At 39.3% G+C, this 18,566-nt stretch overlaps 1 protein-coding gene across 5 annotated transcripts; it reads right to left on the reverse strand.

Annotated features, from left to right (window-relative positions):
- Positions 1 to 834: 834 nt before the first annotated feature.
- Positions 835 to 18,297, reverse strand: LOC112462209 (serine/arginine repetitive matrix protein 2). 5 transcript variants are annotated; one of them, XM_025027848.1, is made up of 10 exons: positions 18,127 to 18,297; positions 16,979 to 17,220; positions 16,217 to 16,321; positions 10,023 to 10,337; positions 7,891 to 8,016; positions 7,582 to 7,660; positions 6,203 to 6,258; positions 3,931 to 6,012; positions 3,660 to 3,833; positions 835 to 1,803 (listed from the first exon to the last, which is right to left on the reverse strand). In XM_025027848.1, the coding sequence occupies exons 2-10, from the start codon at positions 17,206 to 17,208 to the stop codon at positions 1,653 to 1,655; spliced, it is 3,318 nt and encodes a 1,105-aa protein (XP_024883616.1). In that variant the 5' UTR covers positions 17,209 to 17,220; positions 18,127 to 18,297; the 3' UTR covers positions 835 to 1,652. The 5 variants fall into 5 exon arrangements, with proteins under 5 accessions (XP_024883616.1, XP_024883617.1, XP_024883618.1 ...); XM_025027849.1 differs by lacking the exon at positions 18,127 to 18,297 and adding an exon at positions 17,727 to 17,964; XM_025027851.1 differs by lacking the exon at positions 835 to 1,803 and adding an exon at positions 2,494 to 3,255.
- Between the last annotated feature and the right edge of the window lie 269 nt (positions 18,298 to 18,566).

The following is an 18,566-nucleotide window of genomic DNA, read 5'->3' on the forward strand; positions in this document are numbered from 1 at the left end:
TCTCTATATATAAATAATTTTATATATATACGTTTAAAGAGGATTTAAACTACTTAAGCAATATGCAGAGTTTACAAAAGAACATCTATGTACAAAAGAACGAATCAATAACATTGCACTAAGAAATTATGAACACGTAAATTGAATCCATAAGATCCGTTAGTAAATCTAAACTAAAGGAATTCTGATATAGCGCGATTTGGAAAGCAATTATGCAAATAAACGCCTAAACTACTATATATTATTGAATATTGTAGTGACTAATGAACGAAGGATGCTCAATCAGCTTTTTCCTTTTCCGTTATTGCTTAAGAATTGGCAAATAATGATTTGAGTAACACAAAGGTGATTTACGAAATTTCATAATAGAAATTTACAATTTTAAAGATAGAAAGATTGAACATTTTATAAAAATCTCACGTTTCACAGAGAGAGAAAAAAAATTCTCGTATCTGTTATTAAAATATCCGCTTATCTTGTACGTTTTTCTCATTTAATAAATATTTCTTTTAAATCAAGTGAAAACCTTTTGTAGAAATTATTAAAAAATGAAGTTACTGCACCATGTTAATATGAGTTCGACTAGAACTGTTCGACTAGAGAAAGAGATAGAGAAAGAGAGTATAATACATTAAAATCTACACTGATATCCATTTTTCTTTACGATAATCTTCTATAGTATCAACAATAATCGCAAAATTGCACTGTAATTCGAAAAATTCGAAATAAATATAAAATTGATATCTTTTCAGAAAAAGATTATTGAAATAAGTAATATGTTATCACTACGACCGATATTTACTGTTTCTTTTTTAATTTTATAAGCCGGTTTTCTTAAGTAATGTCTTGTTGAATTATCAAAAAAATAAATAAATGCATATTCAGATTTGTAACTATACACTTTGCTCGGAATGGCGTTTCCATTCGAAATTAATTTCAATTGAATGAAATTAAATACCTTTCAAATAATAATAATAATATTAATTCTGGTAATTAACAGCCGCCCTTGGATTTCTAGGTAATCCTGATTGCAAATCAAAAACCTTAAGTTCATAAAATTAACATATAAATAATCTCTTTTCCTATAAACGTAAAAATATCTGAAAGTCGACTCAGTCTTTCAAAGATCTTTAGATCTTTAGACTGTTGTCGTTAGAATTAATTAATATCGTGTACAATTCATATACAGGGTATCTCAAAATTGACTGAAAGTACGGACATAGCGTTATTCCTCGTGAAATTCAATCGAATGAACAGCACGATAAATCAATGATTCGAAATTATTGCTAACGAAGATCGATTTCTTAGTTTCGTAATGTATAACGTATCCATTTATCTATGGAATACTTCCGTGCAATCTCTCCTTTCGGAAAACTTAACAGACATTATTAAACTTCCGCTCTGGAACACTCTTCAATCCTCTATGACCTGAATTTTCATTTTTAAATTAATATTTACAACTATAATTCTCTAAATTAATATAGCTTTGAATATATATTTGAATGGTTTATAAATTAATATCTCGGGAATTGATTAGCGGGACACGGTGATCCCCTTCAGGTTGTAAAGGATCGAATTACACACCGCTCTGAGTCTAGTGTACGAAGAAGGAACGTCGATTCCTTATTATAGGAATTCAATACGCGTCTTTCTCAACGAGTGTAAGACGGACTACGACTCGCGGAACAGCTGGATCGATGACTCGGACTGGACCAGTTGCTATGCCTGCTGCTCTCGGAACTGCTTGGCGACGAGGGTGGTGTTGGAGTTGGTCGATGATACGGGATCGGACGTTTCCTCGCGCTAAAACGAATGTCCGTTAGAATATCGGGATACTTTCTTGACGAAGGACGCATGTTATTTACAAATGTTAATTTTGAAAGAGCGGAAGATGATAAAATATTCGTCATTCTCTTGTTCTGCGTATTAGCAAAGGTTTAGTTAATTATGAATAATAATATTAAAAGTTGAGGGTAATAATGACAATAATTGTCGATGATTTAATATATCATAAAATAATTATTATTATTCGTTAGTAAATGTTTAAGACTAATAACATAAGTTAGTTCTAAATGATGATAATTAATAATTAAATATTTAGTAAATAATAATAAGTATTAATAGTAGATAATCCTTACACGTTAAGCATACAATCTACGCATCGATTAATTTATATCTCGATAACGAAAGTTCGATTGTTATCATGGAAAATAAAACAGACAGCAAAATGCGCATGCGACGTGGCGAAAATAAATTAAACAAGCTGCAGGAAAATGGGAACGTGCAAAATAAAAATGTGACAACTTACCTGTCTATTTCTTTGGAGAACGCAGTGGCGCGAGAAACACTCAGAAACCGCAAAAAATATTAAATTAAGAAAATTATAATTAAGAAATTATAAACCAAGGAAAAAAAAATTCGTTTTTTTGCCGGCAAATCTGTTTTATTTAGCGACTGACAATAAAATAAAAGGAATCTTCTACTGCATATATCTGTGAGACAACAATTTCATTTACAATATTTATAAAGGAAACATACACGCATGCTATATCTACATAATGTTCGTGGATCAATTATACGAGTGATTTGATGATTAGAAAAAAAGGGAGAGAAAAAGAAAGAAAAAAAAAGATTGTACAAATGAAAAATCTGAAGATACGAAATAAAATATCAACGCTAAGTTATTCTACGAGCGAGATTGTCGATAATTATGATCGCTAATTACGATATTTGGTCATAATTTACATAAAACTTTCCTGCTTCCGTTATTACATTTGTTACATTTGAATGAACTTGATTATACAATTATATATTGTAACTAAACGTCACATATATACTACATACGCCATTTAACACCTTGACTGTCAGATCATTGATTGAGATATTTTTATTCGCCAGATAAACGTTATCGAGTGATGTTCATACGCATTATTTAGACGTTAGTTAAAGACACGTTAATCAGTACACTTTTATTCAATAGCACGGAACTAAAATCTATTATTATAAAATCTATTATACCAAAATAGTCACGTTTGCTCACTCTTATATATATAAACGATACAAATAAAAGATAATACAATATTAATACAAAGGATATTAATTTCTGGCGGTCAAAGTATTAATTGCAAGTTTCTAAATTGCTTAGAGGAAAATTTCAATATATATAAGTCTATATATATCAGACTTTATTGCTATATGTTTATATGCTGCGCGAAGCCATAATTCTATCTTCTATGCCTGTCCTTTGATCTGTCCCTGTAGGACATAATAAATACAATATTAGCACACCGAAAATCAAGATCCTTAATCGTGTTGACAAATTATCTGTCTTTCGTCGAAAAAAAGTTTCTCTAACATTTCTTTTCGGCAAACTTTAAACAGTTCTTCTAAAAAATTATTTCTTAAGCTTTCTCTTTTTTAGCGATTATAATAATGATACGATATTGTATATAATAACAATAACAAAACTCTAATAACAAAAGAAATGTAAACTAAAAGAAATTGTGTAACTAATAACAGTGACAAATTAAAGTCTACGATTACGGTGGTGGGCTCATGGAGTCCAGCGCGCGCGCGCATACAGAGTGCATGGTATAGATATATACGTATATATAAACTACCATGAGATAATGCAACGCACACAGTCTCGCGATACCTACCTCGTGATACGTCGTCTGTCCAGGAAGCTGGGTGAACCGTGACGCCGAGGTATCGACGGTGAGCGTGATCTACTGGAGGCGGAGCTGCTGGAGGTGGAGCGGGAGGATCGACTGGAGACACTACTTGACGATCTCGATGAACTGGAAAAACTTCTACCTCGACTATGCCTCGAGCTGAAGAAGGAAGAGACACGCAAAACATTTAGCAAAATGTTTTTGTACGATTTTAATAATTTTATTTAGAGCTGGTCACTAAATTACGAGCTCTTACCTAACGGAGGAACGTGAACTGCTTCTACTATGACTGCGCTTGTCCTTGTCTCTGGACACTCTCGATGCCGATCGCGAGCGACTCTTGGATTTCTTCGATAGAGAACGGCTGTGTGATCTTTTCTTCGACAACGATCTACTCCTGGACTTCTTTGACAGGGAAGAGCGGCTGCGCGATCTCCTCTTCGATAACGATCGATTTCTGCTTCTGGATCGCGAAGCGGACTTCTTACACCTCGAGGGCGATCTCGACGCGCTCGAGCGCTTTGATTCCACCGAAGTAGATCTCGATCGAGGCGAGCGCTGCTGTTTTGTTCTCACCTTCGGCGACGATTTCTTCGCTCTAGAGGCCGATCGGGAGGTCGATCGTCGTCCGGGCGATGCCGATGATTTCTTGCCTCGCGAACGGGACCGCGACTTCTTGTCCCCGGACGGCGATCTGGAAGACCTCACTTTGTCCACGACGGACGGCGATCTTGTGCATGATCTCGATGCCGATCTGGAGTACGATTTGCTTTTCTTTGGCGATCTCGAGCGCCGATTCAATCTGGCTAACGGGATGTTCAGCAAAGGGGGCGGTGACTCGCTGGGCGAACGCAGTTTCATTATCACATTATCCTCTCTGGATATCATTATCGCGGTAGGAGAACGAGAGGACGACTCCCTCTTCGAGGCATCTTTCTTCGAAGACGCGATTGGCGGCGAGTCTTTTTTGCCGGAGGAACTTGGCGATCTCGAAAATTGACTATTTGTCTTGGTCTTCATACCAGGAGACGCGGAATCGACTTTTTCGAAGGATTGCTGAGGCAACGGCAGCGGTGGTGGTGACTCGCTTGGCGATCTAATCTTAATCGCCGCCTCCTCTCGGGTGAGAGGTAGAGCCGGCGAGGGCGATCTGCTGGACACCGGCGACTGTATAACCGGTAAAGCCTGTATAACTGGTTCCTTTGACGCGGATCTGTCTCGAATCGGTACAGTCGAATTCTGCGCAATGGTTTTCGGCGGTTCGTTCGGTAGAGCGATATTTAACACATCTTCCCGCCTCTCAATCTTGATCTTCGTGGGACTGATCACCTTCTTCTCCAGCGTCTCCCGCGCCTTCGCCGCCAGGCCACTCTGCAGTCGTTTCAATGTGTTCAGTTCAATAATCCTTCTTTCTTCGTCTTCCTCCTGCTGCTGCTGCTTCCTGGGCTCGTCGTCGGCCAGATCGGCTTCATCCTCGCTCGACGATCTCAGACTCACTCTAGGCGCGACCGCTATCTGCTGCGTTTTCCTGCTTCTCGATGTCGAGCGCGACTTAGCCTTGTCGCCCTTAGTTTTCTTCTTCTGATCCCGCCGTCCCTTACGATCTTCCAGAATGTCCTTGTAGCGCTCTGGATTCTTTCTAACCGGCGAATAGCTCAAGGTGGAGCGCGATCGGGATCGCCGACGTTGTTGTCGCCTCGCCGAGCGTGATCTTCGACGAGAATCGGACTCTCTGCGTCTCGCCGGTGGAGACACAGGTCTCCTGCGGGAGGATCCGTAACGATCATACTTGGAGCGGCTTCTGCTCCTGGACAGAGAATGTCTGCCGTGTCTTCTGGGTGATCTAGAATATCCTCGTTTTCGTTTGGGAGACGGACTCGCGCGACGAGACCTCGAATATCTCCTGGGAGATCTTCCTCCTCCTCCTCCTCCTCCTCCTCCTCCTCCTCTATCTCTATCTCTATCTTTGTCTCTATCCCTGTCTCTATCGTTTCTGTCGCCTCTATCACCTCTGCTTCTGGAGGATGATTTGTGTCGCCTGTTTGACGATGGAGCAGGACTCCTGTTGTGGTTCACCGGCGATTTATCCCGCTTCTCCGCCACGCTCTTCTTCGGCGAATCTTTCTTCGTTTTAGTAACAGTTGACGGTGGTAGCGGCGGAGTCTCATTCCGAGATATTGCTGCTCGAGAAAATGCCTCTCGCTTCGGTGATCGAATCGATCGAGGAGGAAGTGGTTCTCGCGAGATCACGGTACTTTCGGGAACTTCATTTCTCGACGCTTTCTCCACAACGGTGTTTTTCTCATATTTCACCGATTTTTTCGGTCTTTCCACGGAGCTGTAAAATCAATCCACATCGAATCAGAAATCAAATAAAAGAATTAAATAATAATTTAAGCAAATAAATTACTATTAAAAAATTGTCGATTTTCTATTAATAAGTGTTAGTTGTAAAATAACGATCGTAGAAATTGAAAAAAAATTAATTAATTAATTAATTAAGGAAACAAGAGCAATACTCGACGTACCTGTCCGTGGAGCTTTCGGATGACTGACGTTTCCGTTTAGTCGAGGTCTTTTTCTTCTAAAAGGAAATCCAATGGATCAATATTGTTTATTGACTCTAATTAATGAACATCAATCATGCATTCGTCAAGAGTACAATGAAAAAAAAAATGCGACAAAAAAAGGAACGACGTATTTATTTAAAGAACTTTTCCGGAGTCTGCTCCTTTTCTAATCAACAATTATCGTCAGTAATGATAAAAATATGAGAATATAAGATAGTTTATTCGTTGATATATATTTCTGCACATCTGGAAAAGACTCGAAGAGAAAAACCTTTAAATAATAACAAATAAATTTTAAAAACAAGTCTAATTCTCCAAAATGGAGGTTGAGTAAAGTAAAAGGGTTTTACAACCCTTTTTCATACATTCTAATGAAACAAGTTTTGGAAGGTTTGGTCCATTCAGAAATGATAATGGAACAAATAAGCATTATAATGATTATTATAAAATTAAATTTATGCAAAATAATATAATTATTATGTTACAGTGACTGTCAAATTAATTTTCTTAAAAATTACTTGGAGATTTAATGTAAGATAGAATAAGTTAATATATAATTATAAGAATATATATATATTTTTTAAAGTGTTAACTACGAATTGCCTTTTCAGGATGCACATTAAATTGAAAGATTTCTATAGGCACAAAGATCCAAAATCTTACTTATTCTATTTCTTTAATCTTTCCTTTTCTAATCATGTGTGGCAATTCCCTTTCAAAAACATATTCCAATGATAATCCTTCATTTCAGAACAAGCAGTCTCCGAGATCGATCTTCCGTAATTAGTGTGTAATAGTGCTTGACATACAACGAGTGAGAAATAGAGAGGCTTTTACACAACAGTAAAATTCGTAAAATTCGAAAGTATACGAGTACGTATGAATTCACAAAATTAGAAATTACATTGAGTAGCGGCATATCTGGTACTCACTCAGGGAATGTCTCCTGTCAAATGGCGCTGAATAATTACAAACAATACTGAGATTTATACTTTGAAATAATGAACTGTCGAAAAACTGGAAATCAGACGAAAAATTGTACGGTACGCAAAATAACAAGCGAACCGGAAGGGATCAGCAAAGAGAAGAAGGAGACGATCATGCTATCCGTTTCGAGACAAGTGGTAAACTTAAGTAATCGGATAAACAATAGTGATAACCTAGCGTCAACCGGTTAACAAATTGAGAAGAAACAAACGAAAACTAGAGACGTAGTCATGCACCTACTTTCACGTGCCGAAGTATACGTATATAGATATATATGTAAAAAGAGAGAAACAGAGACAGAAAAAGAGACGGGAATTTATATTTAATTTTCGTCAAAGTATCGTGCGTACCTCATGCTTGTCCTTTCCGTCGACTTTGAGCTTTTTCTTTCTCTTCTTCTTCTTCTTCTTCGATTCAGCCTCGGACGAGCTATGCAATATCCATTCGTTATTTACTTTCACCGTGTAACTTACACATTAATTTTATAATCAATTTTAATTAAATAATCTTATACTAAAACAAGTCTATGTTTTGTAAAGTTAAATTATTAACAAATTGCTGAAACATTGTTCAATAAAAAACGCAATTTTTATTTTAATAAAAATTTTAGTCAATATAATGAAAATATTGTTATTTAATACATAAATTATTATTATTACTTGCTGTCATCGGAATCCTCGCTGGAGTCGCTGTCGGACGACGTGGCCTCGGCCTTTTTGTGCTTCCTCTCCTTCTTCTTCTTCTTGGACTTTTCTTTCTTCTTACCGGACTTGGGAGATTCGGATCTATGAAATCGGAGATTGAACGATCGTTACAAGAGTCTCGAGGTTGCATCTTTTTGTTTTATTTTGTCAAACAATATTTTATATAATTCTTGCAGTGGGCGTCTTCCTGTCGACAAGTGCATACCTTTGTGCTGACAATATATAAAGAAAGCTGTAGTACACAACGTATCGGTGTACGTGAAAAAACAATTTTCCGTTCTATCGATATATCAACGTATACATACGTACAATATACACAAACTATTCACTTTAGAAATTATAAATTCTCACGATAAAAATTAAGAATATATTCTGCTCGCAAAATTCGGTTTTAATTTCTTTCTTTAACACACTTTTTTAATATCGAAGTAATTCGATTTTAAATAGAAGCCAGCGACTTTATGCAGAATACTTACGAAATAATTAGGCAAGCTTTCGAATATCTTGCGTTCGAACAAAATAGAAGTTCACGTCAATGTTAGCACATTAATATGAACTTTCCTCTTTCGTTTCTGAAGTTCGTCCAAGTATTTCGAAAGTATTCCAAAAATGCATATTCATTCTGGAGTATGCAATAACAAGGGAAAACAAAGTATAATAATGCGTATACAAGTGAGATTATCCACAATATCGCGCGTATTGTATAATATAGCTAACAAATCGACTACACAATAGCTCGCTTTGAAAGATCTGGTTTTACACTCATTTACGGAGTTCCCGAGGAGGGGTTCTCCGACCTCGGGTTGCAACCCACGACCGCGAAAAACCAGATCTTTCAACGAAGATTTAGACAAGTATACGAAATATACATAATATGAGGAGTATTGATATAAATATGGGATTAGCATTACCTTGATAACCATCGATAAGGACGGACTTGTCAGAAAAAAATAGAGAGATGACATTAACAACAAGCTTCATCGATAAACAACAACAGAGAGATAGAAATGTTATGATTCTCGTTTTCTGTTTGTTTATTTTCATTCTTTGCGCAAGTTTCTCTACGTTTAAAATTTTTTTTAACTTTCTTTCTCTGCGTTTATTGCGAAAACCCGCGTTTTTATTATTTCACCACCCCCGGTAAATGTTTGTCCGTAATTTGTTACATAAGAAAATGATGATGCATCTCTATCATCATGATTCTTAGCGTTTTAGCGACATATATATTATATCAACGCATATATTCTTCCAAATTAGATAATATTCCAACCTTCTAGTATTTTTCATACAAATTATTTTCAAATTTCCCAAAAGGATTAAGATAAAATTGCATTTTTATCGAAAGTAATTTATATATAATTTCTAATTACAATGCACATATAATTTTTAATGCTAAGTCTGACCAAAAAGACAAAATGTAACAAACATTTACCCGCGGAGAGATATCTAATCGCGTGAGAGAAACAATCTCTCAGAGAAATCCCACCGATAACTTTCTAATCACGATCTTTGCATATGACGCACGACGTTAAGCTTTTTTCGAAGTGTTTCTTTCTTTTTTTTTGCAAATTAATCGCGACGACCACACTTACCTACTGCGCCTACTGGGTAGGCACTCAGTCCTCCTCAGTTCTGTTTGAAACAGAGAAAGGTGTACGGGATATGAGACAGTAGGTGGTGAGTCATGAGTTTACAGTTCTGTAAATCCAGCTAACGCGTAAAAAAAGCAAAAGAGAGAGAGAAAGAGATAGTACTCGAGCGTTTGCAAAAAACGAACAGTCTCGATTAACCGACATGGGAAGAGAAAGAGAGAAAGAGAGGAGACGTTCCTACTCGGATCTTGGTCGCTTTCTTTTCTCTTTTCTGGGGTGTTCCGAAGACGTGTGACGGGGCCGGGTGTGCGGTCTTGGAGCCTCGATTCGCATCTTACTCTGAGTTGATACTTAAAACGGAAACGAGAGAAAGAGAAAGAGAAAGAGAAAGATAGAGAGAGAGAAAGAGAAAGAAAGAAAGAGAAAGAAAGGTCACGTTGGGGTCGAATCCAGCCTCCATGGAGCCGTGCGCACACCGTTTACGTTATGCTGTACCTTTCCCGCTTGTGCTTCTTCGCCTTCTTCTTCTTGCCCGCGCTCGCGCTGCCGGAACGCTTCCGCTTCTTCTTCTCGGTGGCTGTGGCGGCGATCGCTTCCGGTATCAACGCCGGCGGCTCCGGGCTCGGTGTATGCACCAGCTCGTAGACCTTGCTCGCGGCGGCGGCGGCGGCTCGCGCCTCCGCCTCGCGCGCGTGCCGCTCCGGGTCTAAGCTACTGCCCTCGACGAAGAACTCGGAGATGCCGAACGCCTCGCGCAGCTTCGCATTCTTCTCCTGCTGTGCCTCGGCGATCTGGTGGGTCTCCCGCACGCTGAAAACGTAAACTCCGTTAGTTCTCACGATTGAAAAGAGTTTGCGAAAAATTGCAAAATTTGCAGTTATAAATGCATCATATATATATATATATATATACAGCCACCAATTAGTTTTCACTAATTACAGCCATTAATAATTTTTAGGAGTGTATAATTATATAAGCCGCCCACCCTCGGAAAGCAAAATCCTAATTATTGACACAACTACAATCATGGATGTGTAATTATTGATAATAACAGACAAGGTTCTATGTTTACGGAGTAAAATCCTCGCAGAAATTGCACTGCGATTAAATACCACAGCTGATTACTCAATGCCAATTATCAAATCACACGTCAATCGTACGCACGACAGTCCAGTAATAAGAATGAACAATCAAATTTAATTAGTGTGAACATCTTCATATTTTCAAGATATTAACGATCATTTTTACAGATAATTTTACATACGACACTATATGATTTACAGAATCGAATCGGTTAGCTCGACACAACAGAATTTTAATCTCAAACGCCGTATGTTCAAGACGATCAAATCACAAATCGTGCCGTACGCGCAGGAAGAACGTGAAATGCAAATGAGCAGTTGAATCACATTCAATCGATCTATATACATCTGTTTAATTGTCGATTCCCCGTTTTCGAAATATTACGCCACTACATGAACTTTGCTATCGGGACGATCTACAAGGCACACTCGATGGGGTTCGCGATAACAGAGTCGCGAGTCCTAGACAAAGAGGACGATCGAGATCGCGTACCGCGTCGAAATCTTCACCGTCATCCTTCTAAGAGCGATGATCGCTTCTTCGGAAGTTACAGCGAGACGGAGACGTCTGGACTCGCGGAAACACCCCGTACGGAGCCGCGAAACAATGGTGTCGACGTCGTCCTTAACGGGCGTCGCGATGCTAATGACATAACACACACTGCGGGCCGACTAGAATGGCAAAGGCAGGAGCAGGAATCGCTCGGGTCCTCTCTCTCTCTCTCTTTCTCTCTCTACTTTTCCTGCGACGGTGAAAAGCGGTGAACCGGGGTCGAGCCGGGGGCGAGAGCCACCCCTGCGCGCCTGCACGCACGGCGCCGGAACCCGGCGGATCAATACAATCCAGCTGTTCTCTTTTCTGGCATCCCCTTTGCGCTGTAGAATCGCACCGTCGTCGGTGACTTACGCCGCGTCGATCCGCGAACAAAACCAGGCTCGAAGAGCGAAATAAATTAATATAATGCCGTTTCTTCCTTTTTTTTTCCCCCTCAGAAATGCTTCCCGTTATCATCGAAGGGTCATATCCTCATAAAACTAAGCTTCGAATTACTGTTACTGTCGATTCTGTTAAAATAAATTTCACACGGGATTAGCTCGAGATTTTATGATTTCTATATAATCTTCTCTTCCGAAGCTCACATTAAAAAAAAAATTACTCGCCTTTATATAATATACTTTTGCTAGAAGAAATGTAGCGACCTAATGATCAGGGAGACATTCTATACAGCGAAGCTCAATATTGCTAGTTATACACTATTTGAACTATAATGTAAACTATACACCGGGGAAAAAAATAATCGTGCTTATATTCATAATATTAATTCTTATCTGTCTCTACAAATCGTTATACAAAAGATAGAGAATTTTAATAATTTTTTTTTAATTCTATATTATGTGTTGATAGTCGACGCATTGACCCCGGTGTACAGTCCTAAGATCAAACTGAAAGCTGGCGCTGACAAAGGGATTCACCTGACGACGGAGCGCATGTTGCTTCGCCGTTCGGCGAGCAGGTGCAGCTGAATGCGCTGGCAGCAACAGCAGTGTTGGCGCTGCATCTGCAGCAGTTGCTGTTGCTGCTGCTGCTTCCTCTTGCCACCGTTATTAGCCGCCGCGTAGTACAATTTGCGTTTGCGCGAGCGCTTCAGCACCTTTTGCCGGTCCAGCAGGAAGTTGCCGCCTCGCCACAGCGTCTCGAAGAAGGCCCGGCCGTCGGCCGGGCCACGTCCGCGCGCGGGTTTCGCCGGTGACACCGTTGCCGACATTGCCATTCCTCAAAATTCGGATGCAGCGACGAATGAGGATTTCTCCGAGATCCTTTCCCTCGAAGAATCTTCTCTGACGCAATCTAATGTAGTGCTTATAGGACGATTGTATATTAATCTCTGACAACCGGTCCAATTTCGAGTCGAAAGTCCTTCCCAGGATTTTGTCGTCTTTTACTCTTAGCGCTATTTCTGACCGTAGATTGAGAATAGAATTTTATCTTTTTATTTTTATTTTTAGAAATAAAAATTGTTCTCCCTTGCGCTTCGTACTGTAGTGTGAAATAATTATCAGTCTTTCGTGAAAGACGTATTTTTAATCGTAGTTAATAATCGCTGATTGCGCAGGCCGATTACGGTATATTCCGTGCCGCAATTTCTCTTCGACTTCTATCCTCTTCCAATTCTAATGGTCGATATAGTTATCTCGAGTGTTCCTGCGTGTCTCGTTTCTTCGCCGTTTTTTTATTCAACTACCTAAAATAAAGAAGATGGTGAATAATGTTGGCATAATAAATTCAGACCGCTAATTAAATTCGAGACGCTCCGTCGGTTGGTCCACGTTGCGCAAGTAGCTCTACGACGCTTAATCCCTTCACGCAGGAAACAGAAGGGATGCAAGGGGAAGATCGCAAGCGAAGATAATAGCTCTCTCTCTTCCTTCTCAGTTGCCGTCGCTGGTGCCTTTTGTACCCGTTGTCCCGGCTTTTCTAGCTAGAACAATCGTACTGCGACGGCAACGATGATGATGATGATTACAATAACGAGTTCCGTCTCTCTCCCTTTCCTTACTCGTCGTTCCACTTTGATATTCTTCAAGCGACTCTCATCATCTCATATCCGTGTATTCTCGGATCCCGGTTTCACGATATTACAAATGTTTCTTTTACTTCATATTCCTTATAGACTTCTATCTTTACTTATTGTTACGTTTTATTGGATTTATTATTAACCATTTATTGTGTTACGCTCTTAACTTGCTATTATTATCAGGAATAAATTATTATCGTCTATATATTTATGACGTATTATTTTATTATCATTATCGTTCACGCTTGGACTGTTAAACGTTGTTTTCTTATTCCATACGATCGTGGAAGAATATAGCGATATGTAAATCCTCGCGTTGAAGAAGTTGCTGTACGCATCTTAAGTTCAGGAAGACTTCGGATCAGGCACACGATTATCGCCGTGCTTCTTTCTTGTCAAGCTGAAGCAGCACGCTTTTTTTTAGCGACGTACCGTCGACTTCGTCGCAGTCGACGTCTTGGAGACACATGGATTTCGTAGAAAAAACTTTTTATATTTCTTCTAATTGTAGGAGTGGAGATATGTGAATCAGAAGATACAATATTTCTATCTAGTCTCTTTTGATGTTTCCTCGACGAAGTGAAAATCGCGAGAGAAAGACGGGTGTGCAATATGTGCACTTTGCACAAATCAAGACCTTTTTGTAAAACTCGTCGAGGAATTTTAGCTCCCCACTTTTGCTTCTCTTTTCTCGGTGAATTTCTCTTATCTTTCTTTATGGTCCTCTCTTCTTTCCAGTTAAGGTAGTCGAATTATTTCTATGTCACGTATATTTCGATGTACGTTGTAAAAATTCAGATTCCAAAGTTGCAAATGTTGATCTTCTTGATTAACAGTCCGTCCGTTCTGTCTAATAAGTCTCTTCCCAGAGATTTCTTCATCTAAGATCACCAATGTTTAATTAATACACGATATACGATATCTTCTCCGCGTGTATTTAATATTATTAGTCTAATGAAATATATACGATCAAAATGTAATTTTCTTCAAGTTTTCTTCTCACTCAGGATCACTCAACCGACATTCGACATCTGTTATTCTCTATACGTATCTACGTTACAGTTCGTTCCAGTAAAATGCACGATTCTTCTAATCTTGCCGATTTTTTTTTCACTCATCACCGGGGCGAAATGTAATAGATACTTTTCGATATTATATTATATTATATATTTGAACGAAACTTGCGCGAGATCTTCGCAGATTTCTTTCGCTCGGTTATCACATTCGATACGATATCTTCCGTAAGATTGAACGGCGCGATACCGCCCGTTTGCTCCCGTGAGACTTTTAAACGCTAAAAGACTTAAGCTCTACCTCGCGACGCGTAAATTCTATAAACTCGAGACTTAGCACTTAGGAAGACGACCTAGAGGAGCGGGATTAGTAACCGCGCTACCAGATTAGATTAAGCTAATGGAAGACTTTTGTGATTTGTCCGCGAGTTCGTGCGTCGCGTCGCGTCACATGTCCCTTCCCCGGCGGGGTCACCCCGAGATATTAATCCGACCCTCGGTGCACCATCCGTCGACGACGACACACGACGACGCGTCCGCTGGCTGCGCCGTGACGCCGGTCCATCCTCGCACTGAGGCGCCGGAAAAAGCTGGCCCGCCGAGAGAGCGAGGGATGCTGCGTTCCCTCTTTCTCCCACCTCACGTCCTCCTCCGCCCTGGATATATCCCCCTCGTCGCCTCTCACCCTCTCGGCGCCGGCGCTATGGGGTACGTCGATATCGCGAATACAACACCCACCCCCATCCTCCATCTCGGTCCGGAGGTTGCCACGGAATGCAACGCGTCCCCGCCCTCTGCTCTCTCTCATCTAAGCTACAACCCTGATATCTTTCTCGACACTTTGCTTGCGAGAATGAGTAGAGATTAAAATAATTCGAATTAACGATCGCCAGTAATGATGATAAACGTGTATTCGAAAATTATTGGCCGTATTTTTCCGCAGAACGTTTACTTCTCAGTTACATATAATAAATCTATGGAATAATGAAACTTATCGAAAAAGCGATACTATTCTGATTTAACAATATCGACTAATGTCAATTTTTATGCCATCGCATTTCATGAAAAACAATTCCATTTTTCGCTTTCAAAAACTTTAGTTTCTTTCTGAATATGAAGAACTTTCTATATGTAGTGAAATAAAAGATATTTGATTTTTTTTAAATGTATCCCAATTTCTAAAGACCTCTTCTAAAAAAAACTTTTTTCGGCTTTAAAACCGTTTCTTTATATCGCATTTACCATTATGTTTAATTTGTATTGAAAATCGTACAGCTAATGGAGCTCAAATGGCAGCTACAAAAATAACCGGAGTGTCTAAAAGACGTTATAAAACTTCTGAACGTCTCTCGAGGATTTTCAGGAAGCACGCAGATCAGTAAATATATTTTCTCGCGATATGATGTTGCATTTGTGAAAGCTTTCCTTTAGCGCGGGATCGAATAAAGCCACAGCAGAGAGAGATCTCAAGAAGCTCAGACACCCTTAACGTCATATACGTCGTTTCACATAGTATCTGCGCGCCGTCAGGATTATCCTGGATTTGGCTGACAGAAATCAATAGGAAGACGAAAGCTCTTTCCTTAGAGTTTCATACACTTCTTCAAAAATAGAGCACCATCGTGTTTCTAAGCCAATTTTTTCTCAGTTAACAAAATCATTACATTTATTATTAAATTTGAGATTACGTAATATAATGTAATCTCAATTATATAGTGCTATTAATATATATATCCCAATTAATGTTATATATATTTCTTTCTACTTAATTTATATTAAACAATTATATTATATAGCATATAATTCATTTTAATCATATTTAATTTTTTTTCTATGCATCATCTAATTTGATCCTTCTATACGTGATTGCTTTACTCTGATTAATAGATTAATTTATTCCGCGTTATTGTATTACGCGTCTCAGCTAATTTATTTATAATTCGCTATATATTAATCGTCTTTGATTTTAAGAAAAAATTAACTAAATTATTAAAAAGATAACTATAAAATATACTTACTTAACACGGCCAAATTCATCTTGCGGGATGGACGTTTTAACATCGCTGCCCATTAACAACGATCTGTAGGATTCCACCTTGTTCTGTATTTCCTCGTTCGTAAATCTGTAATCCATAGCAAAAAAAAACAAGATTATATCAATTCTCGCGTAAATCTGTTCTGTATTTCTGTATTAACTACTCCAATTACAAATCCATCATTAAAATTGTGATTGCAAATTGTTCGAAAATTATACATCTATATTTTCCATTTATATATGTAAAATTATATTTTATATCTTATTCGTACTGTGTTATTTATATCGTGTTTATATTACGTTATATGATTTAGGTCAGAATCATGCGATCGGTCTAATTCCCAAGCAGCTTTTTTACTTTCGAACTTAAATGAGATTGTAAACTGTAATAGGATTTGCTTTGTCAGTCTTTGGCTTCAACACAGAGTTCAAAGACAATGCATCTATCAACAACTCTGTTGGAAACAAAGCCTCTAAGACTACATCGGTAATTATTGATAACTCTGTTGTGGATATTTGAGATATTGAAACATAATGAGAATCAAGGTAGGTTGTAAGATATTGCTGCAAATTATAATATATTTATATGATTAATGAGACAACTTCCATACTTTTAAAATCGAGACTATTAGAACGGCAGAAAAGTGACAAGTTGTATCCCGATACACTATATAAATTCGAGATAATTTAAAAAACCAGAATATCAAGAGTATTAAGTCAAGAATTATAATTTATGAATAATTACCCTAGATTTTCTAAATGGTCGGTCAACTCCGCGCACTTGACCTCAACTTTTCTCTTTCTGACATGATCCAAGATTTCCTTGTTTGGCTGCTTATTCAATTGATCGATCTTGGTATCTTCCGTCTTGTAGGTGACCTTGTCCTTGCTCTTACGCACAATCGCCCAATTTCTCTGAACGTGCCCATTGGTGCCGGAACCACGTGGAGTCTGAAGTCCAATGCCATTGTACATCTTGCCTCAGTTCTGCGAATGCAAAGATAAAGAAGCGTATTTTAGCTAGACGATTAACAAACCAAATATTTAGCGAAACAATAACGTCGAGCTGCGAACAAATTACAACGTCGAAGCGAGTGCTCGATACCGTCTCAAAGTTAAAAAAACATTTTACATTCTGCAAAAATTAATCTCTGACAATGAGTCTGTTTCTTCGTTTGCCTAATTGCTCAAGTAGATTGCGACCGTTTTGCTGGATTGAAATACACATCACGGAGAAATCTCAAACACAAATCCAAGGAGAAGTGAGAAACGATGAGTCCTACTCCAAGACCCGTTCCTTGTAACTGCACCACGTTGTACTTTATGCACTTGAAATGAGTGTATGTATAATTAGAAATTGGATAGAAAAAAAAGAAGAAAAACGAACGGTACAAGAAGATCAGTCATCATCGTTACAAACTGCTCTACATAATTATCAATCGTTATATGAATCGTGAAGCTTCAAACCCCATTTACGTGATCGTTTATCGTACAAATACTGTCTACGAGCCCGCTTCGAGGTCAAATGTTCGCCAGCAGGTAAATCGCCGAGGATCGCACCGCCATCCGGATCACGGGGGGGAGGAGGGGGGAGGAAAAGAGCACTGCGCGTCGGATTGAGTTTACGTCGACGGACACCCTCGTGTCTCGTGACGGCGACGATTATCGCGATATCGGGTCACGACACGTACACGTGCACGCCGCGTATACTAGCGTATACGCGCGCGCGGGCATTTAATAATCCAACGGATTGACGGAGCACCTAGGTTAGAGTAACGCACACAGTAATCAATTATCGATCCGGCCGCGCGGCGCTGCGCAAATCGCGAACTCGTTCGAACGGAGCCCCGTGCATGCTCCTCGCCGCGACTCCGCGACGGCGGCTCGTTTTACCTGTTCGCTCGTCCGGGCAGGAAGCCGATCACACGTTGCCGCAGGGGGGCCCGGCGACTTGTCGCCGCGCGCGAACGACGACGCGAAGCGAAAACGGAACGCCCGGAGGGAAGAGAATCGAACTGTCGCGCACGAAGCGAGCGCCCTTCCTGGGACCGTTGCGTTCGGCCTCCCTCGCCGATCTTCGCCAATCTTCGCCCCGTGACGTTCGGCCACGGCGAAGGTGCTAATGAAGACGGCCAGACTCCTATAATATAGAATAGACAAATTAAAATATTAAAATTAATTGAAATTAATTAAGAGTATTAAATAGAGTATTAAGATAAGTGTTTATAAGACGATTTTGAATATAAAATTGGACTGCAAGCTTCCCGTTTGATCACTTTTGGTCGCGTTCAGCAGACCAAGCCGCTCAGTCGAACGTGATTGGCTCTGACTTT

This window comes from Temnothorax curvispinosus, unplaced genomic scaffold (genome assembly GCF_003070985.1).
Source record: "Temnothorax curvispinosus isolate PA1 unplaced genomic scaffold, ASM307098v1 QBEX01012062.1, whole genome shotgun sequence".
Taxonomy (NCBI): Eukaryota; Metazoa; Arthropoda; class Insecta; order Hymenoptera; family Formicidae; genus Temnothorax; species Temnothorax curvispinosus.

Excerpts from the sequence above, each read along its gene's own strand:
- LOC112462209 (XM_025027848.1), bottom strand. The coding sequence starts at position 17,208 with ATGTACAATGGCATTGGACTTCAGACTCCACGTGGTTCCGGCACCAAT. Across the intron at positions 16,322-16,978 it reads GACCATTTAGAAAATCTAGG|ATTTACGAACGAGGAAATAC; the intron begins GTAATTATTCAT and ends TATGGATTACAG. Across the intron at positions 1,804-3,659 it reads GACAGACGACGTATCACGAG|CGCGAGGAAACGTCCGATCC; the intron begins GTAGGTATCGCG and ends CATTCGTTTTAG.